Source organism: Tamandua tetradactyla, chromosome X (genome assembly GCF_023851605.1).
Source record: "Tamandua tetradactyla isolate mTamTet1 chromosome X, mTamTet1.pri, whole genome shotgun sequence".
NCBI classification, from domain to species: domain Eukaryota; kingdom Metazoa; phylum Chordata; class Mammalia; order Pilosa; family Myrmecophagidae; genus Tamandua; species Tamandua tetradactyla.
In genome coordinates this window covers 153077304-153104880 of record NC_135353.1, presented here as the reverse complement: position 1 = coordinate 153104880, position 27577 = coordinate 153077304, and the positions used below count along the sequence as shown (strand labels likewise).

At 35.0% G+C, this 27577-nt stretch overlaps 1 protein-coding gene across 4 annotated transcripts in view; it reads left to right on the top strand.

The window, feature by feature from the left end:
• Positions 1–27577, top strand: part of CNKSR2 (connector enhancer of kinase suppressor of Ras 2) — a 370581-nt gene that overhangs the window by 246892 nt on the left and 96112 nt on the right. For 2 of the 4 annotated variants that reach the window (XM_077146891.1, XM_077146889.1), the window contains 2 exons: positions 16593–16682; positions 18239–18453. In XM_077146891.1, coding sequence (XP_077003006.1) covers positions 16593–16682; positions 18239–18453 — 305 coding nt within the window. The remainder of the gene's footprint in view (positions 1–16592; positions 16683–18238; positions 18454–27577) is intronic. The other 2 variants (XM_077146892.1, XM_077146890.1) reach the window with 1 other exon arrangement.

Sequence of the window (27577 nt, the reverse complement as noted above, 5' to 3'; positions counted from 1 at the left end):
AATTGGTTTTTCCATTTCTGCAAAAAAAAGACTGCTGAAACTTTGATAGGGATTGATAGGGATTGCTGTCAACCTGTAGATCATTTTGGGTAGTCTTTTGCTACTTTAACAATATTAAGTCTTCCATTCCATAGACACTAGATGTCTTGCCATTTATTTAGGTCTTCTTTTAGTATTTTCCAACAGTGTTAAAAGTTTTCATTGTAGAAATTTTTCATCTCTTTACCCAGCACCATTACATTTATTAAATAAATTAAATTTGTTAATTTATTAAATTAAATTTACTCCTAGATATTTTATTATTTTATATTTTATTATAAATGAACTTGCTTTCTTAATACCCTTTGGATTGTTCATGCTGGTATATAGAAACACAACTGATTTTTGCATGTCAGTCTTGTGCTCTGCAACTTTTTTTTATTAGCGCTAATAGTGTTTTTTGTGGATTCTTTGGGATTTTCTTTATATGTATATATGGGATCCTGTCATCTGTAAACAGAGAAAGTGTTTCTTCTTCCTTTTCAATCTGGATACCTATTATTTCTTTTTTTCCCTAATTTCCTTGGCTAAAACTTCCAATGCAGTGTTGAATAGCAGTGATGAAAGTGAGCATCCTTCTCTTATTCCTGATCTTAGGGAGAAGACTTTCAGTATTTCTCTACTGGGGTTAATAATTGAAGGGATGAAGAAATTGATTACCAGATGAAGACATTTATTGCCCATACCTTTGTAAAAAACATGTTTACTAGGTCCTTACAGAAAAGACTATGAATTGTTAGTACCTTCTGACTTTATTTTAAAACACCTAGTACTATCATGTTCCACAAGCCATAGTATTTGCACACATACCCCCGATAAAATAGAATACAGATCAATTTTAGAACTTAAAATAGAGAGATATCTTATTGATAATCTAATATATTTTTGTAAACAACTTAGGAGAAAATAAACGTATATATGTTTAAAAGAAGGAGAAAGAAGTAAAAAAAAATCTTTTTTTAAACTTTTGAACCTGAAACATATTCTTACTATACAGTGGTTTGATTTAATCTGAGCCTTCACACACAGTGGCGATACTTACAGCCTAGAAACATTTTATTCATATTGGGTTATCAGGGAATTAACAGTTCAATATATTTATCATGTGGTCTTAAATAGTAAAACCTACTTGTCATGCACGTGAATTTGTGGCCCTAATTTTCCCAAAGAGCAATTCATTTGTCACGTCATTCACCTGATACTTATTGTGTACATAAGGTTGGCTATGTACTGGTGATGCAAAGATGAATAACAATTATAGTCCCTACCTGTAAGATAGTCATAATTCAGAGGGAAGATAGAAAAGAGATATATTGTGTAGAAACTTATGAACAAAATGCTGTAGTAGCCCAAGAATGAAGCCATATAATCTTCCTGAGGAAGTCAAAAGAGTTTAAATGACATTTATGCCAAGTTTTAAATGATGAATAATCACCATCTGCGGTTTCTAAACTCCAGTCATCCCCACCAAACACCAATACCTTCTTAAACCTAGGTCTGAGATTAGAGAGCTGATACAAATTAGCCAAAAGGCTCCAACATAAATTACTTTAATAAACAATATAAATTAGTAAGATAAACAATGTAAGATTTATATTGTTTATACAAATAAACAATAGAAGATAAACACCACAAAATTACCTTCATAAACAATATAAGAAGACTGCCAGAATAACACAACTTTTTTATTTAACGTATTAAGTGGTCCCATTATACATACTCCCAAATGTGAGAACATTCTCTGGTATTAGATGACATTCTCTGGTATTTGAAAATAATGATAATGAAAGTACATGATTCTACTAAAGTACAATAGCAAAAAACTAAAGTACAAAAAGTTCACATTGCATACTTTAAGGAAATGACATTAATTTGACTTGTTTCCCCTATCTTGAAGTATGTGAGTTTAGTTACCATTACTCTCCTATAAACTTCCCAGATTACCTATTTACTCAAAGAGAGGTTAGAGTTGAGATTGTAAGAGTCTAGTCTAGTTAGGATTTTGAGAAGCAAAGGGGAGACATGACAGTTATTAATAGGTGCTTTTGGTTAAATATATGTATACTTACTATATTTTTTTAGTATTATTCCTGTTTTAAAGTTAGATATTAAAGAGAACAGTATGTAGCGAAGCAGTGTTATTGGACACAGAGACAAAGAAAGATAGACTCTAGATAAATACTTGAAGATGTCCTAATTGTTGGATTTTAAATAGTGTTTACTCAAGGCTCTCATTTTATGTCATGGATCCACTAATTGTTGCTGTGAATGGGTTATTCACCCTAAGCTCCTTACAAGTATGAATAGCCAGTAGATGGCCCTTCTAGAAAATACATAAATACTACCTATTGGACTTTTATAAATTTTCTAAGCCATTTAAAGGCATTACCCATTTAATCCTCACAATAATTCTATGAGGTAGATACTATCAAAATCCTTCTGTTACAGATGAGAAATCTGAATTACAGAGAGATTACATAACTTCCCTAACTAGTAGGTGGTAACATCTGGGATTAAATACCCATGAATATTTGTTGATCCTACCAGTGATACTAACAGGTAAATACATTCCTAACTAAATGTGATGAAAATAATTTTCTAAATTGTAGGAAAAGAATTTTCAATAATGTATTACTCTGTCCAAATTCAAGCACTTTATTTCAGATAAGCAGAACTAGGTCTGATTTTGTATGTTCTTGTATATGTTGTCTTGCATTTACCTGCACTATAATAAACATACATGTAATTAGAAATGGCCCTGACAGACATTAAGAAAAATTGCTAAGTTGGGTTATAAAATTATCAGCAATGTGTTATATCCTTTTCAAATCAAAGCATAAAATAGATTTTACTTTCATAAGAAAGACAAGAATGATTTCTGGGAATTATAGACATTAGTTGGGGAAGCAACATAGGTTAGTAGCTAATACTTTTGGTTATAGCATTAGATAAACTTGGTACTCCTATTTGCCATCCAATTATTCCAGTGTGACCTTAGGGATATTACGCTAGGCCTCAGTTTTCTCATTTGTTAAATGAAGATGATAATATCTATCTCATAGAGTTTTTCTGGGAATTTAATGACAACAAATTTATAAATTGCTTTGGAAGGGCCCAGTATGTTTTAGGTATTTATTTTCGCCATTATCATTATTATATAGAAACTTTAATGTGAAAATAAAAAGGGGGAAGAAATAGCATTAAATTACTTTATTTGGTCTCATCTGCTCATGCTTCAAAGGCAAAGGTTCAAATTTGATAAAACCATTTGCTTGGCAACTTTTCAGAATGGTAACATCTCTTATCAGCTTTCCGTTTTCACTCCACATAGATTCTTTGCCCTAGCTATTTCCATCATGGCACATTTCTATGCATAGAAACATGCTAAAAAGGAGACACAGTTGACTGAGTCCCTTTGTGGGTATAAGTGGTCATATTTTATAAGTAAAGGAGAAAACATTTTAATAATAATACCACAAAATAGTATTGGTTTGAAGATTGGAATCCAGACCTTTTCTGATTTCTTGTAAATCCAGGACCTCATAAAAAGTGCATAAATTACTTCGTATTTTAGAAATGTTTCTCATCAATGTTATTTGCACACACATAGTACATTAAGGAAAATTAATTTCTGTAATGTTATAACTGAACATTTTCAACTCAAATAGCAGGTATAAGACATAATCAAATACCACGTTCCTTTTATCCATGTGAATAAGCAGATGGCTTGAAATTACTTACAGCAGCATGATAAAGGGTCTATGGGAAATGACACTGTAAACTAATGAGTTGTATCAGTGGGATGTAAGGATACTGTCTCTAGGTTCCAGGGTCTCTTATCATACTTTAACATTGCCTTTCCTCTTACCTTACAATTTTGTTTTATTTTATGAGCAGTTAAATCATAATTAATAGCATTATCCCAAACATTTCTTAAAGACTAAAATATATACAGTAAATCACACTTTCTTCGCTCTTTTTCCTGTGATTTTTAATATAAATAATCTTTCTTACAGGGAAAAGTTCAGTTACCATTCATCGGCTTGGCTAGAGAGAAGAGAAAATGGGATTCTAACAACATGAAATTTATGTGTTCAAGTAAAATATCAAGTTTCCAAAGCAGAACTAGTGAATTGAAAATACAGAGACATGTGGTGTGCACTATACTCAAAGAAATTGTTTTAATACATTTCATAAAGACTACATGTTGACTAGCTTCACAAAATAATTTTAAATATCAAGCTGATGGTGATAGAGGACTATGTAATTGATTAAAAAGCAGTTCAGTATAGTGTGTGAATATATCTCAATAAAACTGCTGAAAAAAAAGCAGTTCATCAATATTTTGACAGAGAAAATAGTCTGTTCCTGATGTAAAAATTAAAGTAATCACCTAAGGAAGCAACTCTTCTTAATTTTTACAGTTTTACTGATAGAAATAGAAGAGCTTAAGCTTTGACGCCAGGTAGAGCTCAGTTTGCACCATAGGTTGGTCCTTAATAGCTGATTGACCTTAAGCTGTTTACTTAACCTCTCCATTACTGTTTCTTTTAGCTGTAAAATGGGAGAGCAATACTACTCAATCTTAATCTTAAAGATTCAGAGATAATACATGTCAAGCATTTAATGCAGTTCTTTTTTTTTTTCTAGCACAGTTCTTGTCTTGAAGAAAGTACTCAAGAAATGGTACCTATGTGGTATAATAAACTACTGCTGCTCATAAATAAAAATGTTCCAAATGTCCCTTTCTTCTGGAGGGACTTAATAAGAGATAAAAGGGCTAGCAGTGTTCCGTCATGTTTGGACTCTCTGCCTACCCAAAGCCTGCCATTTAAATTATTGCAATTAAAACTGTGTATGAAATATGAATAGACATTTTTGTTTGTTTTGGTTGTTCAAAAGGAGAAAGTAGAGCATTCAAATAGCTGATAGCAATGGAAGCTGTTCTGATCCAAGTCCTTTTAAGCTCCACTATGGAAATTAACAGCTCATAGGTTGTGCCAGAGGGTCAGTTACAGCCTCTCAGTATCAGAAATATGAAAACAATTCAGTGCTATTCCTTTTTAAAGTTTCAGATTAGTTGCTAAGAACAGTAAGGTGAAGAAAATATGTGAAATAAATAAAATAGTTTTTCCCTTTTAGAGGAAAAAATGTAATAAATGGCAGCTAGATAAAGTTTAAAAGGAGCTGTTAGTGTTAGTTTTCAAATCATAATATGTCTTATATAATCCAGCAGTTTCTTCAGACCAGTAGTCCTGAGAGTCTTTCTAAAAGAAATAGGTTATGTGGTTAAATAAATTTGGAAAACTCTGAATATTTTATCCCCATCTTAGAGATTAATAAATATACATTCTCATATTAAAAGATTTGAAAATTTTGTTAAACTTGGATTAACTTACTATTTTCCAAATATATTTGTACATTGAATATTTTTTGTCACATAATACTTAATAGCTCCCAATAAAACTAATGTTTGATAGCTTTTGGAAAATGCTGATGTAGAGTTTTGCAGCTCCTCCCCAATACCAGTGATTAATTTTTTGTGTGTTTCAAATTCCAAACAGCTGACTTACCAATAAGCATTTGGAAAAACCTCTATTCTTATATTGAAGCCTGCCCAGCAGTCTGCTGGTTGAATCCATCTTCATTTTTATGCAGAAAAGCCATATATAAATTGTTTTCTAGAGTAAATCTTTTTTTTAGTTATAGTAACGTATATATAATATGAAATTTGTAATTTTTAAGTGTACGATTCACTGGCATTAATTACTTTTACAGTGTGCTGCCATCACCACCTTCCATGGCTAAAACTTTTTCATCACCAAAAACAAAAGCTCTTTTAACTATTAAGTAGTAACTCCCCATTCTCCCTCCCTCTAGCTCTTGTTAACCTCTAATCTACTTTCTGTCTCAGAATTTTCTTATTCTACGTTCTTATTCATGTAACAAATCATGGAATACTTGTCCTTTTGTGTCCTGCATATTTCACTTAGCATTGTTTTCAAGATTCATCCATGTTGTAGCATGTATTACAACTGCATTCCTTTTTATAGCCAAATAGTATTCCATTGTACAGATATACCACATTTTGGGTATCCATTCATATGTTGATGCACTAGGAACATTCGTATACAGGTTTGAGTCCCTGCTTTCAAAGTTTTGGGCTATATACCAAAGAGTGGAATTGCTAAGTCATATGGTAATTCTGTTTAACTTTTTGAGGAACTGCCAAACCACTTTCCATAGTGGCTACACCATTTTTTTTTAATTGGCAGAACATAACATACAAACACAAACATTCTTAACATATGAACATTCCATTCTTGGTATATAATCACTGACTCACAATATTATCACAGAGTTGTATATTCATCACCATGATCATTTCTTAGAACATCTGTATCACTCCAGAAAAAGAAAACACTCACACATACCATACCCTTTACCACTCCCTGTCCTTGACTGCTAGTATTTCCATCTACCCAATATATTTTAACCTTTGTTCCCCCTATTTTTTTCTATACCTCTTACCACTCCCTTTCATTCAATCTACTCAACTTATTAACATTTGTTCCCCCTATTATTTATTTATTTTTAATCTATGTGTTCTACTCATCTGTCCATACCATAGATAAAAGGAGTATCAGACACAATCACACTGCGAAAGCTATATCATTATACAATCATCTTCAAGAAACATGGCTACTGGAACACAGCTCTAAAGTTTCAGGCACATCCCTCTAGCCTCTCTAATACACCTTAAACTAAAAAGGGGATTATCTGTATAATGTGTAAGAATAACCTCCAGGATAACCTCTCGACTCTGTTGGAAATTTCTCAGCCACTGATGCTTTATTTTGTCTCATTTCTCTCTTCCCCCTTTAGTCAAGAAGGTTTTCTCAGTCCCTTAATGCTCAGTCACAGCTCATTCTAGGATTTCTGTCCCACATTGCCAGGAAGGTTTACACCCCTGGAGTCATGTCCCACATGGAGAGGGAGAAGGCAATGAGTTTGCTCGCCATGTTGTCTGAGAGAAAGATAGGCCACATCTGAGCAACAAAAGAGGTTCTCTGGGAGTGATTCTTAGGCCTAATTTTAAGTAGGCTTAGCCTGTCCTTTGCGGGGATAAGTTTCATCTGAACAAACCCCAAGATTGAGGGTTTGGCCTATTGATTTGGTTGTCCCCACTGCTTGCGAGAATATCAGGAATTCTCCAAACTGTGAAGTTGAATTTTCCCCCTTTCTCACCATTCCCCCTAGGGGACTTTGCAGATACTTCTTTATTCACTGTTCGAATCACTGTGGGATTTATTGGGGCATCACACTGGACAAACCTACAAAATATCATGCCCTCTTCAAGGTTCCACGTACTTATCAGCTATACCATTTTTTATTCCCAACAGAAATGTACAAGAGTTCCAGTTTCTCCAGAAATATGTTTTAGCATAGATCGTGTATACCATCAGAGCCTTGAGAGGAGGACACAGAACTCTTTTGCCATTCATACAATTTTTAAACAATCTGAATCCTTCCCCTTCTTGCCACATCCATCTAATGTAGACAAATTGTCTCTACACACAATAGCAAGAAAAACTCTCCTTCCTAACTTCAATGTGTATAACACAGTCTCTCTCTTGGTAGAAGCTTTACAAAAGATTATTTGCTTTAAAATATATTTAGTCTTGTATTCAAGTGTTAAAAGTGACTGTAGGCTCTGTGGAGACCAGGATGGCAGAGTGAGATGCTTCAATGCTCCCTCCTGCCACAGAAGCTTTGAACAACCAGTAAGAACTGGCAGAAACATCTTTCTCAAAGCTCCAGAAACCAGTTAAAGGACAGCAATAAAATTGTGAGTGCCAAATCAAGGCTACATAAAAGCAGTAGGAATAACCCTTGTTGGTAGCCCATTTCTTCACCCCTCACCACCTCTACATGGAGCCCACCCATGTTCCCAGTGCAGATCCCTGGCCCTGGTTCCACAGAGAGCAAGATAATACTCATGCACCTACTGGGAGCATGTTCGTCTGGTCCAATCTGTCTGATGGGGGCCTGATGGACTCACTATCCTAGAACTTGCCTTGTGTGTGTAAGAAGCAGATCACTGACCTATAGAACACTGTAAGAGAGTGCTCTAGTCATGCTGCCTGGGACAAGTCATTGCTGTCTGTAGGACATATAGTACAGTGGTCATACCATGAGGAAACTGTTTCCTAGCAAAAGAGGGGAAGTGCCTATCCAAATAAATGGGGGAATTCCTAAGGCCAGAAGCACATTCTTTAAACAAGATGCATGTGCCAGAAGGGTTAGGGAGGCTCCCATGCATTGGCTTGGAGCTATTTTCATACAAACCATTGTATGGTTAAACTCTGAAGGAAAACATTTTACACAGGTCAATCTGCAAATGCTGGGAAAAGCAATTTCTTTTTTCCTTTCCTTTTTTTTGGTTACTTCCTGGCATTCAAGGGCAGCTATGTCATAATACTAGCTGGATATAAGCTTAAGGAATAGAAGCTTCAGTGTCTAAATTCCTGTGATAACACGTTAAAATATCAAAATGTCCAGGTTTCGTAGAAACCTGGACATTTATAAGACATGCAAGAAACAGGAAGCAAAGGCCCAGGCAAAGGGGATTAAAGCATTAGAAACCATCAATGAGAAGGAATAGACCTGGGATTTATGTTCCTAAATATGCTCAAAGAGCTAAAGGAAAACATGAATAAAGAACTAAGGAAATCTGTAAAATGATAGATGTACACAAAGAGAATATCAGTAGAGAGATGGAAATTATGAAAAGGAAATAGAACAGCTAAAGAACACAGTAACAGAAATTTAAAAGTCCCTAAAGAAATTCAACAGCAGATTGGAGCTGGCAGAAGACTCAGTGAGCGGGAAGAAGGTAATTGAAATCACCTGGTCTGAGGAGCAAAAAGAAAAAAAATTAAGATAAGTGAATAGAGCCTGAGGATCCTGTGGGACATCATCAAGCATACAAATATATGAATGATAGGAATCCCAGAAGGAGAGGAAAGAGAGAAAGGGACAGAGTGAATATTCAAAGAAATAATGGCTGAAAACTTAATGAAAGACATGAACACAGCCAGGATGTTCATTAAATTCTAGACCAGATACACCCAAATAGACCCACACCTTGTCCATGTTATAATCATATCCTCAAATGCCAAAGATGAAGAGAGAATTCTAAAACCTCAGGAGAAAAGCAAAGTGTCACATGCAAGGGAAGCTCAAAAGGGTATTATCAGAACATGAAAAAAAAAATTGGAATATAGAATATTGAGCCTTTTCTCTTCCATTCTTAGATCCCATCACTTAAAGTGATTGCATAAGTGAATATCTTTGTTCTTAGGAAGTGTACGTGGACAGATTATATGTTCAAGAAGTATGATGTGTGCAACCTACTCTCAAATATTCAGTAGGTGGATGGATGTATGGAAGGGAGGGAGGGAGGAAACAAGGAAGGATGGATGGATACCACAAAGTTGGCAAAATGTTAAAATTGCTAGCCCTGGGTATGGGTGGGGTATGGTGTGAAGGTATGTTGGAGTTCTCAGTATGGGGTCTCTGTTATTTTTGCAACTGTCCTGTAAGTTGGAAATTAGTTCAAAGTAAAAGTTGAAAAAAACTTACATGCCTATAATTTTTATGCAATTCAATATTTTCTCCTTCAATGATTCTCATACATTACTCCCATTTAAAGTGTAGGTTACTTTTAGAATGCAATAGGAAAATGCACAAACAAGATACAAGTTTTTCTTTGAAATGAAATAGTAATTGTTTTTGTTTCTCTATTAATGAAATAGAAAAGACTTCAAGCTAATAGTCATTGGGTTTGTATTCGGTTTGTATTATTTTGGGGACATTAAACACAATGCTTAAATAATCATAACATTGAAATGTTTACAAGCCAATATTTTTCCAAGCTCTCTTATCCAAAAATGAAAAGAAAAAAAAATGGCTCCCAAAGGTCAAAGTGTCCATTCTTATTTTATTGGATCCAGATATGTTACCCTTATCCTTAAAAAATTGATCCCCCATTTAATTCAATTTTACTTCCTCTGCCTTAAATAACCTTGGGATGTTTTCCTATAAATGTAGTCCACCATCTGAAAATAATTTTTCTTTCCAAATGTGCGACACTTGATGGGTGTGTGTGGCAACTGTATATATATATATATATGTATTTTTTTTTGGCAACCATATATTTTAACTATTTCTTACTACACTCATTTTTGTCATAATATTGACTAAAATATTCAGAACAAATATGTATATGTATGTAGTTTTTCTCTTTAAGAGTTCTAGATAAAGCCTTTTTTCTGGACTTTTAAAGTATATGGCAGATTTAATGGGGAAATTTTTATGCATTTTTTTCAGCTCAGGCAACTATAAGAGTTGCTGTAAAAGAGAAGATTGCTTCTCAGGTGCTGTCTATTACCCTGAAGCAACATGATTTTAGCATATTTTGAGAAAAAAGTGAAATAAAAAAGTGATACAATGGGAAAACGCAGCAATTAATGTTTGAACATACATCATGGGTAGCTTAAAATGAGGATGTTTCTAGAAAAGAAATCAGGAAATAAGACTTCTAGTTCTGATTCAATTACCTACACCTCTCTTAAGTCTCAATTTGTTTTTTTAAAAAAAGAAACGAGTTGGTCAGGATGACATGGACTACCATAGAAGGAAGGAAGGAAAGGAGGAAGGTATGGGAAAGAAGAAAGGGGAAGGAAACTATGAAAATAGAAACTGATGATGTAACTTAGACCCTTTTGGTCTAGTATATGAGGAAATTTCCTTATTTACTTTCTTAATAAGCAGTCAGTTAAATATAGAGCAGATACTGTGTTTCTGACACTGTACTAAGTGCCGGAGGTATGTAAAGAACAGCGACATCATCCCTTTCCTCTTGAAATTCACATTCTACCAGGGGTACAGACTTCAAGCAACTAATTTAATAATTATTTGGCTATAGTTGGCTTGCTATGAAGAACCTCACCACAAAATGAGATCAAATATAGAGAAACCCTACCTAGAATAAGAGGTCAAAGAGAGCATCTCTGAGGAAGTGATATTTTCCTTAGCCATAAATGATGCATGTAAATTTAAGAAGAACATGGGAGAGAAAAACCAGAAGAGGGCAGAGACCTGGACACCACGTGAAGAAAGTGTTTGAAGAAAGACACATTAATCCTCTATGCCAAATGCTGCAGATACATGATAAAATCAAATATTTTGAAATTTTTTTATTGGTTTTAGCAACATGCAGATCATAATGACTTTTCCAGTAGCAGCTTGGGTGTGGTAGTGGGAGCAGAAGCATAATTGGAGAAGGTTAGAGAAAGAGTAGGAGGTGAGGTATTGGAGACTGGGAGCATAAATAAATCTTCCTAGGAGATTTTCTGAAAGGAAGAGCAGAGAATAATGTGGTAGCTCGGTGGAGATTTGAAGCCAAGAGAGTTTGTTGTATGTGCATGTGGTTTTTGGTTTTTTGTTTTGTTTTTTTTTAAGACTGGAGAAAGTACAGCATTTTTATATGGTAATGGGAATTATTAAGTAGAGGGGAAACTTGATGCAGGAGAGAGAAGGGAGGATTGCTCAGGTGATGCCCTTGAGTACGTAAGAGAGGATAGGATCCCGTGAAAAAAAAACAGTAATTTGGGATATTCCCCGACATCTAGCATCCTTTCATTCAACCATTCAAAAAATAATTGAATGATTTTCCAGCCCATGCACTCCAAAAAAATAACTGAATGAATACCTCCTTTGGATCAGAATCTTTGCCAGGGACATTCATAACAAAGATAAATAAGACGTAGTTCCTGCCAAAAAGTAGAGAAATTTATAAGCAGACAGATATAATACAGTATAATAACCATCATATATATTAAAGGTATCAGGAAAGAGCTAAGGGAACCCAGCTAAGTGAGCATTTAACTCTGCCAAAGGGAATTGTAGCATTTGTAGTATCACCTAAAATGTGCTATTATCTAAGGTAAGAGTTTATTTTCAAGGGATTCTGTGTACCAGTGTTAAATAGCAACTTTATATTAAATATATATTACTTTACATAGATTATTATAAAGCCCTCCATCACTGTCTGTATACTTAAAATTATATTTAGCATTCTCTTTGTAATTCATTGCAGCTAAATATAGTTTGTAATAAAAAAAAACTGCTTGCCATCAATTTTAGAACTAAAATTCAAAGAAAATCCAGAAATACTTATCTTTTTGACCTGTGCTAGAGTCATTAGAATACACTAAGAAATACAGTACAAATTCCTACTTCAGTGGAAATCCCAGTTAGAAAGCATCAGATGTACAGCGATATGAATAGCCAAGGAACAAAATAATAGGTATACTAGGAGGCAAGAGCAAAAGTGCTATCACAGGGCCTGTGATAAAGTATCAGATGAACTTTAAAATTAATAAATGCTTTATGCTTAAAGGAATAAAAAATTGCTCAAGACAGAGTGATCAGCAAAAAAAATTAAATTAACTCTAATTCTCATTTTCCTTGACTATAGCAAAAGAAAAGCACTGCATTGGTATAATTACCATACTACATTTCTCATGCTACCAAAGAAGTGGAATGAGTAGGAAAGTACTTTATCACTATAGTTGCTATTATTACCAATTTCCATCATGATTTAATAATCTCAACTTTACCACTTCAAGAACTAATCTAAGCCCCTGAGGGAGGGGAGAAAGACTATAGAACTATTAAACCTTACCATCAGGGAATCCCCTGAAACTGTGTCAAACTTTAGGGACACCCAAATCAATAGGCCATGCCTTCAATCATGAAGCTCTTGTGAACCTTATGTAGGTAGCAGAGAAGCTTAGACTACCTATAGGCATGCCTAAGAGTTACTTCTGGAGGACCTCTTGTTGCTCAGATGTGGCCTCAGTCTCTCTAAGCCCAACTCTGCACATGAAATCATTGCCCTCCCCCCTGCGTGGGACATGACATCCAGGGGTGAAAGTCTCCCTGGCTATATGGGAGAGGACTCCCAGGGATGAATCCAGACCTGGCACCATGGGATCAACAATTCCATCCTGACCAAAAAGGAGAAAAGAAGTGTAATTAAAGTATGAGTGGCAGAGTTCAAACAGAGTCACGAGGCTACTCTGGGGGTTGCTTTTATGCATGCTTCAGGTAGACCTTGCTACCTATCATAACCTGCCAACCCCCAACCAGGACCATTCCAGCCAATCCTAAAGAACACCTAGGTGATTATGTAAGATTCCACAAAGGTTCCATGCACTAGAGTAACTTTCCAGAAACCTACAACCTCCAGGTGGGTCCCTGGTCCAGATAAGTCCTAAAACCTAGCCCAACCTCTCCAAAATATGTTTTATTTAAATCTAGCTATAATGCTTATAGCACTTTTTTTTTAACCAACAGCACTACAACGTCAAACTATAAAATTATTTTTCCACGTGAACTTTGCTGTCTTGTAAAATTAAAATTCTGCTGTATACATGCGGTGGCAAATATATTCCCAAACTGCAGTCAATGATCTGTGTACTTGGAATTAAAAATAATTTAAGCATTGTTTGTTTTTCAGTCTTCCAAGTACTGCTATCAGATAAGTTCCATCTCCCTACCCCATATTAGTGACAGACCCTTCCAATATGAAGAATTTAATATCACCATAGCCCAAACACCCCTAAAGAGAGGGATAGAAAGATGAAAGGTGACGGTGGAGGTATAGAGAGAAGATAGGACTTAACAAATGAATATGAATGCTGAATCATTAAACTGATATCTCTTTTAGTCTCCAGTATTTCAGAGCAGCTAGAAGTAAAAACCTAAAATTGTGAAATTGTCACCTATGTCAAAGTCTGAAGTATGTCTTACAACTAATTGTGATGCTGTGCTTTGAAATGTATATGTTATTGTTCACAATAAAAGAAGGAAAAAAGTCGATTGTGATGATAAAGTATTTAAGCCCACTAGCCTCCTATATTTTGGAGCAGCTAGAAGGAAAAATATGAGAGAATCATACGGTAGCCCATGACGAATTCAGGGATCTATCCTGTAACCACTTTTTGAAGAGTGCTTTGAAAACTATTGCTTTTTTATTCTTTGCTTTGTATATATGTTGTTACACTATACAATAAAAAAGTTTAAGAAAATAAAAAGAACTAATCTAGGCGGGCCACGGTGCCTCAGCAGGCAGGAATGCTTGCCTGCAATGCCAGAGGACCCGGGTTCGATTCCCGGTGCCTGCCCATGTAAAAAAAAAAAAAAGAACTAATCTGTGTTACTACCTAAAAAGACTTCTTAAAATTTTCTAGATTATTCTTCCGAGATTCATGACTAATTTATGCATGTTTACATAGGAATGTATCAGATGTATTTAATTTAATAAGCCTTAAAAGGGCATAAAAGCATAAAATACTTTGCATCCCTGAACAAAATATATTTTATTTAAATCTAGCTATAATGCTTATAGTACTTTTTTTTTTAACCAACAGCACTACAACATCAAACTATAAAGTTCTTTTCCACGTGAACTTTGCTGTCTTGTAAAATTAAAATTCTGCTGTATACATGCGGTGGCAAATATATTCCCAAACTGCAATCAATGATCTGTGTACTTGGAATTAAAAATAATTTAAGCATTGTCTGTTTTTCAGTCTTCCAAGTACTGCTATTTATATGTTACCTCATGCTGTTTAAGCACAATTAAAAAATTTATAAAAGAAGCAATACTTAGAAGCAACATTATTTGTATTCCCAAATACACTTTTTAAAATACATGTTTTCATTTGCATTGCTAAATTTATAGCTTTATAAATAATAAAAGCAAAATCTTGATGTCTCCAAAAGTAAATTTCAGTTAATTCTTTTTATGTCAATTGGTTTTTTGTCCAATTCAATATATTTTCCTTCAATTATGAGTCAGTAATATATGGTATAATTCTCTTTTAAAAATCATTGCATGAAAAGTCACTGTTAAAATCTGCAAATTTTTCCTGTGGTCAATGACATGACCAGAAACATCCAGGCTTAATTAAATGCTTCAGTGACTTAGCTCCATTAGAATCTCAGAGAAGATGACCTGAAACACAGTGAATACAATTATGTATTTCATATTGTTGGCACAAAGTATTGTAACATGAGTGCAAATCTCTCTTCTTATTTTTGTGGACATATATTTGACTCCAAACAACCAGTCAGTTCTTTGACAAGAATCAATTGAAGGTTTATTTTATAACATATAGAGCAAGTAAAAACATAAACTTCTGTTTACTGGATTTTTTTAATGATGATGATGATTAAAGGAAGAAAGCTTGTTGGACTTGGTGTACAGTGTGGGGGGGGTGCTAGAAATACAGAAGGTGATACAGAAAGTAGAATATTTGGAGGGATTGCAGCCTTTGCAGATGACAGGGTTAAGCATATGACCACAGGAATGAATGGAAGAGAGAATGTTGAGAAACTGGCCCAGTATTGGAGGGTGAATCTTGAATCACCAAGAATAATAGCCAAAATGATGTTTGAGTGCCTGCATTTGAATCCTGGTATCACTACTTGCCAGCTGTATGTCCTTGGGCAAGTTATGTAACCTGTCTCAGTTTTCTCATCTGGTAAAAATGAGGATAATAATAGTATATTTTTCATAGTTGTTATGAGGATTAAATAAATGAGTGCAGATAAGACCCTTAGATAGTACCTAGTGTATGGTGAATTATATATGATTGTTAGTACTATTATCGTGATTATCGTCATCATTATTATTATTACAATCCCATCTTCTATCAGTCTCTTGTGTCAGTTTTGTGCTTCAAGAACTTTTGTAAACAAAAGTAAAACAGTTCAGCCTCACCAAAAGTTTATCTTTGGAGTCTATACCAAGAGTTCTCCTGGCTAAAGTAAAATCCTATTTAGTAAGAATATAGGCCCAGAGTGAAATGGGACAGGCCAAAGCAGTGGTTGCCTGGAGAAGAGATACTTATGGCCATACTCAGCCATAAAAGAGAATCTAACCATATGGTTGAAACATGATGGTATCCAAAATGTATGGTAGTAGGAGTTAGGAGTCAATCAAGATGAGAAGTTAGCATTGTGGTGTTCCAATATGAAACAGGGTTAATGTCCTGGCCTGGTAGGCAGGTTAAATACAAGGGGCTGCCATCTTAGAAGTAGGCTATCAAAATAAAGACAATTGAACACTAGGCAATAAGGCAGAGTTCTAGTTACTGAAAATGAAGTGAAGTCACTGAAATAATGAACTTCTTTATAAAGGACCACATTTTTAAAGTCTGGGGCTCATGAATGAGCAAACCTAGGCTATTTATTACTGAGAAACAGAGACTTAATGTTTGCATTCTCATCTGGCTAATTACCACAGGCAGTTTCACCTTCTGGCTCAAAACACACATTTTCTTCATCTACATTAATGCCAACCATAATGTTGCATATGAGTAAGTGTGTTTTGCAGACTACAGCTAAGCATCAGTGTGAGTTGGAGCGGACTTGGGGAAGAAAAACAATGTGATGTGAATTTTGTTCTTTGTGTTTAGGCAAGCTACGACCTATATCTATGCCAGTGGAGTATAATTGGGTGGGGGACTATGAAGATCCAAATAAGATGAAGAGAGATAGTAGAAGAGGTAAGTGTTCTAGAATTTCAGTGTAGGCTGGGTTGTTTGAACCATAAACAAATTTTTATGTTCTTTAAATAGGATGTTATGGCTTCAGTGGAAATCTTTTCATTCTGTTACTGACTTTTTGGTACATCAAAACCAAGTTATACCAGTTTAACTGTCTTGTCTGGTTATTAAGTAAATATCTTCTATGAATCCCTCCTAAGTGATTCAGGGTAGATAAGTTTACTGTAAAAGAAAATGAATGTCTGATTGTTATTTGAAATTTAATATTTTGAAAAAAAAGGTCAGAAGTGTGAAACTGCGCAAAAGAATTAAGCTCAGTGAATAGGAGCAGTTTGTGATCAGTTCCTTTTGGTCCGCAATGCAACCTCACTACTTTTGTATTGATAAAATCTTAAAATAAGTATTGAAATACATGGGTAAAAGCTAATGAAAGCTGGGGCAGTGACTCCAATGAAAACCATAAAGAAATGAAAAAAAAAAGTTTTGCATTTTTTCCGTTTTGTTTGCTGTTCAGGGATATCTTCTTACTTAGGGGTGGGGTACTCTTGAAGTATCTACCAAAAGTAAGTTTTTCTCTTCTCTTATCCCAATATTGATATGAGCAGTAAAGAGAGCTACTAAGAACCTCACTACTAAATGGGATTTGATCAAGTGTGAATATGGTCGGCCTGTAGGTCATGCTGCTACTTCTGCTTTCCAATAGTCATAAGGTTGAGGATGAAAAATAACAAATCAAAACAAAGCAAAAAACTTCATAGAACCTAAACTCACTAAGCTTCCTTGATGATATATTTGACCCATTTGCCTTTTATTTCTAGCCAGTATACAGAATTTATTTCATTACTACACAGATCCACAGACCACACCATGACAAGCAAGAATGAATGTCTGTCTGTTTTATTAGGTTTCTTAACACTCATTTTATGGAGCAAGTATTTCTAAAAGTGTTGGTTTGTATAGGAACATTGACAGATTCTTTTACATTTATGTATTCATTGATTTTCCAGTTTCTAGCCTCATATTGAATAAATCAGGGAAAAAATAGAAGTGCTTGTCTATGCCATCTCTGAGTCACTCTTTTTAGACATCATATGAAAGTGACATCTTAAAAAAAAAAGCCATATGAAGTACTAAGTGCTATGAATTTAAGCATGGACTTTATGAACTAGGTTTCCTGAGTACTGGTTCACGCTTCAGGCTTCAGTGTCTCCTAGGATACCTAGCATGCTCATAGGTCAGTGTTTACATCAAGTTTTAGTAAAGTTCCCCTGGGGGAGCTCGTTAAAAATTTTCTGAGCCACACATCCAGAACTTTTGATTCACACTCTGCAGGTGATTCTCATGTAATTGTTCCAACTTGCAGAAATACTCTATAGGCTGTCTGTTTCTTGTTGTCCTGTGAGCCCAACAAATTCAGATCCTCTGTATTTTCATTACATAGATATTTATAAAATAAATCAAGTTAAATTTTTGAAATGACATAGCACAATTAGAAAAAATGGTAAATTTGGAATATTTGCATATTTATATTGGTATATTTATCTCTTTTTATATAGAAAACTCTCTACTCCGATATATGAGCAATGAAAAAATTGCTCAAGAAGAATACATGTTTCAGAGAAACAGCAAAAAAGACACAGGGAAGAAGTCAAAAAAGAAGGGTGATAAGAGTAATAGCCCGACTCATTATTCATTGCTACCTAGTTTGCAAATGGAAACATTGAGACAAGACATCATGGGCACACCTGTGCCAGAGACCACACTATACCATGTAAGTAAAAGTCTTAAACACTATGATACAGATTTTGTTGGGAGACTAACAAATGACTCTTTGGGGCAAATTCCAGATTATTTATTTTTATCCTATTGCCATACTTTCACAAAAGATCCTAACTTTATAATTTATGCCCTTTAAAAAAAAAAAGATGGGTTATTGATTTGTTCTTCAGTTCATACAATGAGTTAATGTATTGTAGCAGATTAGATTTTTAATGCGATATTGATAATATGCATAAATTTATGGAGAATAATTGATTAGCTGATTAATTATCAGTGTGGTAATACATAGTGACTTGGATAGCTATAAAATACAATATTAAAGATAGAAATTTTAATATGTTCATGGTATTTTAAAATGAGTATCTGTTATATACTAGACAGTCTGTGGTGCTAGAGGTAAAAAATGGGAAGCCAGCACACCATTTTATGGAGAGAAAGACATGCCAACAATTCCAGTATAATTCAACTATTATAATAGATGGGTGAATGAAGATTATGAAGAATATAGGAGAAATATAGGAGAAGGAAGGAAAGTAAGAAAAGCCTTGAAAATAGGGAGCATTTGAATAAAGAGTAAAAGATCAGTAGCAGTATTTTAGTGGAAAGGCATGTGCAGATTGTTTCAGTTTCTTGGCTACTCAAGCAAAAGCCACACAGTGTTTTGGCAAAGAATGGGAATTTATCAGTTCATGGTTTTGAGGCTAGGAGAAGTCTAAATCAAGGCATCATGAAGATGATGCTTTCTTCCCAAACACTGGCATTGTGGGACTGGCTGCCAGTGATTCTTGGTCCATGCCTTCTCTGTTGCATGGCAATGCACATGGTGGCCTCTCTTGGCCTCTCCCTTCTCTTCCAAGTTTTTGACCTTCGGCTTCTTACTTTTACTGGCTTTCTCTCTCTCTCTCTGAATTTCATTCCACTTATAAAGGACTCTAGTAATAGGACTAAAACCCATCCAGTTGCTACCTATCATAACCTGCCAACCCCCAACCAGGACCATCCCAGCCAATCCTAAAGAACACCTAGGGCAATATATAAGATTCTACAAGGGTTCTCTGCACTAAAATAACTTTCCAGAAACCTACAACCTCCAGATGGGTCCCTGGTCCAGATAAGTCCTGAAACCTAGCCCGGCCTCTCCAGAACATCAGATAGTTCTATCTCCCTACCTCATATTAGTGACAGACCCTTCCAATATCAAAAATTTAGAATTGCCATAGCCCAAACACCCCTAAAGAGAGAGATGGAAAGATCAGAAGTGATGGGGGAGTTATACAGAGAAGATAAAAAATTTATAGCTTTTTTGTGTATATGTTATTTTTCACAAAAAAAGAAGGAAAAAAGTCAATTGTGATGACAAAAAAACTATTTAAGCCCTCTAGCCTCCTATATTCTGGAGCAGCTAGAAGGAAAAATATGAGAGGATCGTATGGTAGCCCATGACAAACTCTGAACTCTGTGCAATAACTACTTGAAAACTATTGCTTTTTTATTTCTTTGCTTTGTATATATGTTATATTATATACAATAAAATTTTTTTTAAAAAGTGAAGGAGGAAAAAAAAGTGAAGGAGGCGGTGTGAGGGTAGTTCAGTGGTAGAATTCTTGCCTTCCATGGGGGAGACCCAGGTTCCATTCCCGACCCACACACTTCTCAAACAAACAAACAAACAAACAAATGAAAAACCAGACCAAACAAAAATTCAACCAATTTTGCTGCAATAAGGGAATACTCACATGGGAAAAAAAATGAAATGTGACCTCTACCACACAATATACAACGAAATAAAAAATGAAGAAGAAATATGAGTTTTTCTGAAAAAAAGTGAAAACAGACAAATAAACGCAAGTGAGGTAATTTGCTCCCAGCAGACCTGTCCAACAAGAAATGTTTAAAGAAACTCTTCAGGATGAAGGAAAATGATATGTCCTGAACACAGAAAAGGAAGAATAGTGGAAAATGAATAAAGTTAAATAAAAATATTTTTTCTTATTAAAAAAAATCCTGATTGAGTTGGGTTACATCTTAACTGAAGTAACCTCATAAAAAGGTCCTGTTTACAATGGGTTCCCACCCACAGGAATGGATTAAGTTTAAGAATGTGTTTTTTGGGTACATAGCTCCAGACCACCACACAGATAAAGCACAAATGAGTGAGAGTATGATATGGTATGAGTTTTGTGGCTCAAACTTGCTGGTTCATTAAAAATGACGGAGGTGGCCCACAGTGGCTCAGCAGGCAGACTTCTCACCTGCCACGCCGGAGACCCAGATTCAATATCCGGGTGCCTGCCCATGCAAAAGGAAAAAAAAAAAAAATGAGGGAAAGCATGGAAGAAAGGAACAGAGATGGGCCTGGAGAGATAGGCAGGGGTTAGGTCAGGAATCTGATGATAGAATACTTAGGCTTTTTCCTGCAATGGTGAAAAACTGTTGAGGAATTTTGAGCTGTGGATTTGCATAAACAGATTGTCAGTTGTTGAATCAGTCTGGTGCAGAGCATCAATCAGGAAATGTGAGGCCAAAGCCTAATAATAATAAGCCCAGGGCTGATGGATAATGAGAAAATTGGGCAATGACGTTGAGCCTGAGAACCTTGTTAGCCAGAACATTCAATTCACAAAATCAACCCATCTTATCTCATGATGTGCCTTCAATAGCTCACCACTCCTTTTAGAATAAAATCCAAACTCCTTAGTAATTTATTCTATTTGCTCCAAACGAATGACCCTTTCTTCTCTCTCTCCAGCCTCATCTCTCAATACCTACTCGCCACTTAGAATGGCCCAGCTCTCTCTTATCTTCAGACCTTTGTTCAGGTTATTACTGATGACTAGAACTTCAGGCTTTAGTGGGAGTTCAGTATTTATACAGCGCTTCTAACTAGTGGTGATAGCAAAAGTGGCTGTCATCACACAGCTAAGAGTAATGATTTGAGACAACAGATGTTTGAAAAAAAATAATAATTTGATTTGTCAGCCATTTAAGGGAGCAGGTTTTGATATGGGCACTAGTCTCTTGGAGTGAAAGAGGCTTTGGGGTATGTTATTCAGGAGAACGGAGGGTGGAGAATGAAGCACGTAGAAGTGCTGAAGAAATTCCTACTCCAAGCCAAATAAAGGCAAGTATTTTTTACACTCTAGTTTTATGAGTATACTATAAAATAAGTAGGTCATTTTAGAGATTTACTCAGAAAACAACTCGCGTGTAAGTTATTGAATCCCTCACACCTTTTATACCTAGAGTAGTTTACACCTTCTATAACAATGACTGATTAAATTGTTTTGATACTTTAAGCATTTGGGCACATTTATTCAAATTACCTAAAAACTTAATAGTGTTTTTCAAGGGATCCTAATAAGCTATAGTTCTGTTAGCACAACAAATTCCCTTATAACCAAAATGTATTTGTTTTTTAGTTCTTTATATACACTTATTTAAGCCATGAAAGATTTTTTTTCCCTTTTTATGTTAAATTTTCCTGAAAATATAAGATCAATATCAAAATCACTAGGTATACCTTTATAATGAACACTAATCTTTGTTCTTACCCAGTATTCCTTTGGAAAATATGGCTTTTTTAACAACTGAATAGGGCTTTGAAGATTGATTGGGGGTGGGGCGGGTAGGGTAGGAGGGGGAGGTGCATGGGCTGGGAAGCAAACCCAGGTCTCCCACGTGGCAGGCAAGTATTCTACCGCTGATGGAGATTGAATATTGAGTTTCATAAGCTGCTATCTCTGCTGTAGTACTAAATACTAAAATACTAAAGGTTTTGAGTTGAAATTTGGAGAAAATTTAGTTGAATTTAGGAGAGAATCATATCAGCATTAAACATAGTTAAAGGAGTGGGGAGGATGGGTGTTCCATATAAGCAGACCTAGATTAAATCCCCACTGGTCTATTTGGGAAAGCAGCTCAATAAAAATACACAGAGAAGGCATATATAGTTTGGCTTAAGGGTTTGACTCATTTCTCTAAGTTCTTTTATTATATAGATGGCAGAAATGTTTATAGAATAAAGAATAATTTGAAATTTATGGGATATAAAATACACACTTTCAAATTTTTTAATTTCATAATCTGTTATTCCAGTTGATATCATTTTTCCTTAGGCTTATTTAAATGGAAATCATTGACTATGTTCTCCCTATCCTGATCATCCACTGGTTCTTTGCCACCTTTCCTTTTCCCCCTGCTATTCTTTCTACTGAGAATTCTCTTCCACTTCTCTCCCCCAGGCTAACTCCTATCCAAACCTGAAATCTCAGAGAGACTTTTCTTAACCACCATCCCCCAAACTAAATCAATTTCCCTGTTATATTCTCTTAACACTCTATACTTATTCCTTAAAATATTTATTCTGATTTGTAGTTATATATTTATTTACATGATTGTCTGCTTAGTGTCTTTCTCCCCTATACATGGTAAGACAGACATATCCAGACCCATGACAGGCAGGGACAGAGTTTCCATTTTGTTCAGCACTGTATTTCACCACCTCGTATAAATAAAATAAAAGTGTGATGAATAAATGAATGAATGAGTAAGTGAATGTGACAGGAATTCTGTGCTTTTCTCAGCATCTCCCAGGTGATGTCTTCAACCAGCAAGCAAAGCCCCCTCCATGTCCTAGACCAGCCCTACCCAAAGCAAGCCGATCTTCAGTTTCATTTTATTAGCAGTGGGAATTGCCTGGATCTTATTACCATGTATCTAGTCTCCCATGTGCCTGGGGAGAGAACCCTAGGGCTCTGAATGTCTTCTGTCTTGTTTGTCTAATCCATATGACTACATTTTTACTTTGTTTCATCAATTAACATTGCATTTCACTCCAGTGATTGGAACCCTGACCTTACGGGCCCCTTCCTCCAAGGAGCCAGATGCCTCTAGAATCTGGTTGGTTTACTGCTACAGAGAGCCATGTGGAACCTTTGTCCACCCACCCGATTAAAAGCTATTAGAAACACCTAATAAATTACACTAAGCATCTGTGCTTCACAAGTGCCAACAGTACAACAGGATTAACTCCCCCACAGCTTTCATCCAACCTCCTCTGTCCCCCAGCTTCAAAGCTTCAGTTCTAGCCAATTCTTGCTTTCTTCCTTTCCCTGCTGTTTCATTACTGAAGTTCCAGTATACCTGCCAGCCATGCCTGTTATGGTATTTTTCAAAAGAGCATAACTTTATTTACTCACTGATTCTACCTGAAAATGTGAAAGTAGTTAGTGGCCAGAGTCCTCATCTGACCTGAGAGCATATGAAGAAAAGGTAGATTGTAATAAGTATGTGTATGAAATTCAAATGTAGTGTTAAAAGCATTTAGGTAAAGAATGATTTACTGGTTCTGAATCTTATCTTTCAGTCTTGTAGAACTTGTTTTTTCCTTAATATCATATGCATATGACAACTTGCTATCACATTGAAACTGCTAAACTAAATCCATAAACAAAATAATTATTTATTTAAAATCTCCCTGCTGAGATGTCAGACCAAATTAAATTTGATCCATGCAGTATGCAGGTATACTTTCATAAACTGAATAATGTAATTTTAGATGGTTTAGTAAAAACAGTTTGTATAGGTGTTCAGAAATTTGGATGATTCTTTTCATAACATTCCAACATTTGTGTGGCTTGCCTTGTTTATTAAAGATACAACTGCAAACATTCCATTGTTTTACTTCTTATAAGTATTTCTAGCTATTCTGATCAAATTGTGACTTTTTGGTGGGGGGAGTAGGGAGATGAAGGGCTTTTAAAAGATTTCATATTTATGAATGTAACAATTAACATTGAAAACCTTACACTATTCTAAGTACTTTACAAATATTAACTGAGTTAATACTCATAACAATCCTAAATGGATGGTGCTGATGTTATCCCTATATTATAGATGTGAAAGCTGAGGCACATGGATTAAGTAGGTGCTAAGTATCACAGCTGGGATTTGAATGTCAATAGTCTGATTCTTAGCACACTATATCGCCCCTAAGAAAAATAATTCAACAACAATTCCAATAGTGTCAACCATGTGTTGAACTGCTGGGAAATATACAAAAACTAATAATATTGCCTCTGCTTCTAATGAGAGCTAACCTTTACTGATTAATTATTAAGTTCCTATGCTAAGGCCTTGTATACGATATCTTGTCAAATCCTTAAAATGACCCTGTGAAACTAGTACCATTGTTATCTCTAGTTTACGGAACTGGAAGGCATGGAAACACAAAGTTCAACTCAGGGTTACATAGCTAGAAAGTGGCAGTCAAGATGAATCTAAGCTTTCTGACTCTAAAATTCATTATTTTCAGATGAATAAAGCCATTGCTATTCATAAGGATTTTACCATCTATTAGAGAAGAAAGCTGTTAGTATCACAAAGATAGAAAAATACTGTGTTATAAGCATAGGAACATTAATAATTAAATCTGCAGCTATACCTACAAAGGTTGGTGTGTCTAACAGCTGCCTTTCTTAGTTGCATCATTTCAGAATCAAAGTAAATAAAATAAGAAGGCATTTAATTTTAATGACAAGAAAGCCATCCGTGAACTCTCAGTTGTTAACAACCACTAATTTCTCCCCATTCTGACTTTCCTTACCTAGAAGGACATAGTACACTATGTTTGTAGTACAGTAACACAATATTCCTCCTTACCGGGGTGCATGCAGACATGTTAGATATCTGTTCTAAATATGATTGTATTCATATTTATATGTATTCTCTGGTACCTGTAGATGACTTGATTATTTCTAGAGTGTAAATGCCAAATTCATAGTGGCACTGGCAAAGCACTACTTGGGGACAGCCTGGGCTGTGAAAAGTGTTTCCCAGGGCCCACTTCCCTAGAGCAATGATTCACATAGTATGGGCCATCCTTGCAGAGGGTCTTCTGTTAATTGATTCTTGATGTAGAAATAGCTGTCCTTTCTTTGATTCTTTTATTCTTATGAAATAACACATAACTTCTCAGACTTTGCATTTTTGCTTATGGCTGAATTTTGCTTACAAGTAACCTACTAAGTGAGTTGTAAAAGATTATGAATTGAATAATCATAAAATATATTTGTAGAGTTTAGTGAATATTTACTGAGTATTATTCCAAGAAACCTGGTATCCATACAATCCCTGGCAATGCAGCCCTGTCCTTACTACAGAGTACAAGTGTAGATTGTTAGGATTCCCACAGTTTTCAGGAGAAATGCTATATATATTGCATCATAAGGAGTTTTTTAAGTTACTTATGATTTTCAGTTGCTGTTCTTTTTAATTAAATTATTGTTAGATGTCATCATTATCAATATTAGTGAGTTTTAATTTCCTTGGTCTATCCTATAGTGTATAGTGATTCATATTTACCCACAATTTCCTTAGGATGGTATATAGCTCATGTAAGAGTTGTAGTTCAGATATGAATCATCCATGTCCGAATACATACAGAGTAATATTCTGTTAATGTCACTTAGTTATTTTTCCATTTGAAACTGGGAACAGAAAAACAGATGGACTATGGGGTCTTTTGTCCACAATCAAAAAATATTTAACAAAAACTCAAAAATGGACAGCACAATAATACCTAATTGTAAAGTAATCATGTTAAAACACTGAATGAAGCTGCAAAAAAAAAAATATTTAGACCCACTTCCTTAAGATATATCTATATATGGTGAAGAAAAGAAATCTTAGCCTTAGTTGCTTATAAATATGAAGCAGATTTATTGAATGCTAGTCCATGAAATAGTCTAGTAGAAAAATTCGCTTGTGTTTCCTGACCCGGTTATATTAATTAATAGTTCTTTTTCCTTTCTTACTTAAGAAGGTTTTTTTTTTTTAACAAAAGTATCAACATATACCACCACCACCACCACCACCACCACCCATTTTCTCATTTACCAAAAACTGATATACTCATAATTGAACTGGCTATACTAGGGAGTTAAGAAGATAAATACTCTTTGGGGGTTTAAAGATTCATTGACACAAACTTTTAGTTCTGGAAAAGAGGAAGTACATTTTATTATTCTTGCAAATCCCAATAAAAAGCCAAGACAAAATGCATAGGTCACCTACCAGAAAACTCTGAAAAGTGGAGAAAAGAAAGCAGACAGGCTAGGGTCCTTGGACCTGATGACAACCTAGTGGTGAGTTCTCTGGGCTTTTTCTTGCTTCCTAAATATCCTGACCTGGATGCTAAAGAAGTCTGCAACCTAGAAACATCAATGGGCACAGTTAAAATATAGCGCCAAGAAAAGCCTGCTCTCTTTAGCCAAAGGACCAAGAGAAGGGTGGCCCCACAGGAAAGGAACCTTTTAACCATAGCTGCCTGTTTTCAAGTCAAAGCCAGGAAAAAAGCCATGCCCCTTCTCTACTGCAAAAGGTATAAAAAGGGACAATTCACTAAGAAGACATGACAATCTTAATTGTATATGCACTAAAGAAGAGAAATGCAAAATCCAACAGGATTGAAATCAATACATCTATAATTATAGTTGGGGACTGTAACACCCCTCTCTCAGTAACGGATAGATCCACTAGACAGTAAGTCAGCAAGGATATAAAAGTACTGAGCAGTACTTTTCACCAAAAATATCTAATTGACATATCTAACTGACACCCAGCAACAGCAAGATACCCATTATTTTCAAGCATGCATGGGACATTCATTTGTGTAGACTATATTTTGGGTCATAAAATAAACCTTAACAATTTTAAGAGAACTGAAATCATGCCAAGTATGTTCTCCAATCATAATGGAATCAAACTAGAAATCAATAATAAAAGATAACAGGTAAATCGCCAACCAGTTAAAAATTAGACAACATGCATCAAAGAGGAAGTCTCAATAGAAATTGAACTGAATAAAAATGAAAACACAGTATATGCTTAGAGGAAAATTTATAGCACTAACTGTTTATATTGAAAAAGGAAAAAGGTTGAAACCTTTTTTGTTTACTCAGTAATCTAAGCTTCCACCTCAGTAAATTTTTTAAAATAAGGAAAAAAGCAAACAGAAGGAATTAATAAGATAAAGCAGAAATCAATGAAATTGAAAACAGAATATTTCAATCAAGCTAAATACTGGGGGGTTTTTTTTGAAAAATGAAAAAAAAATT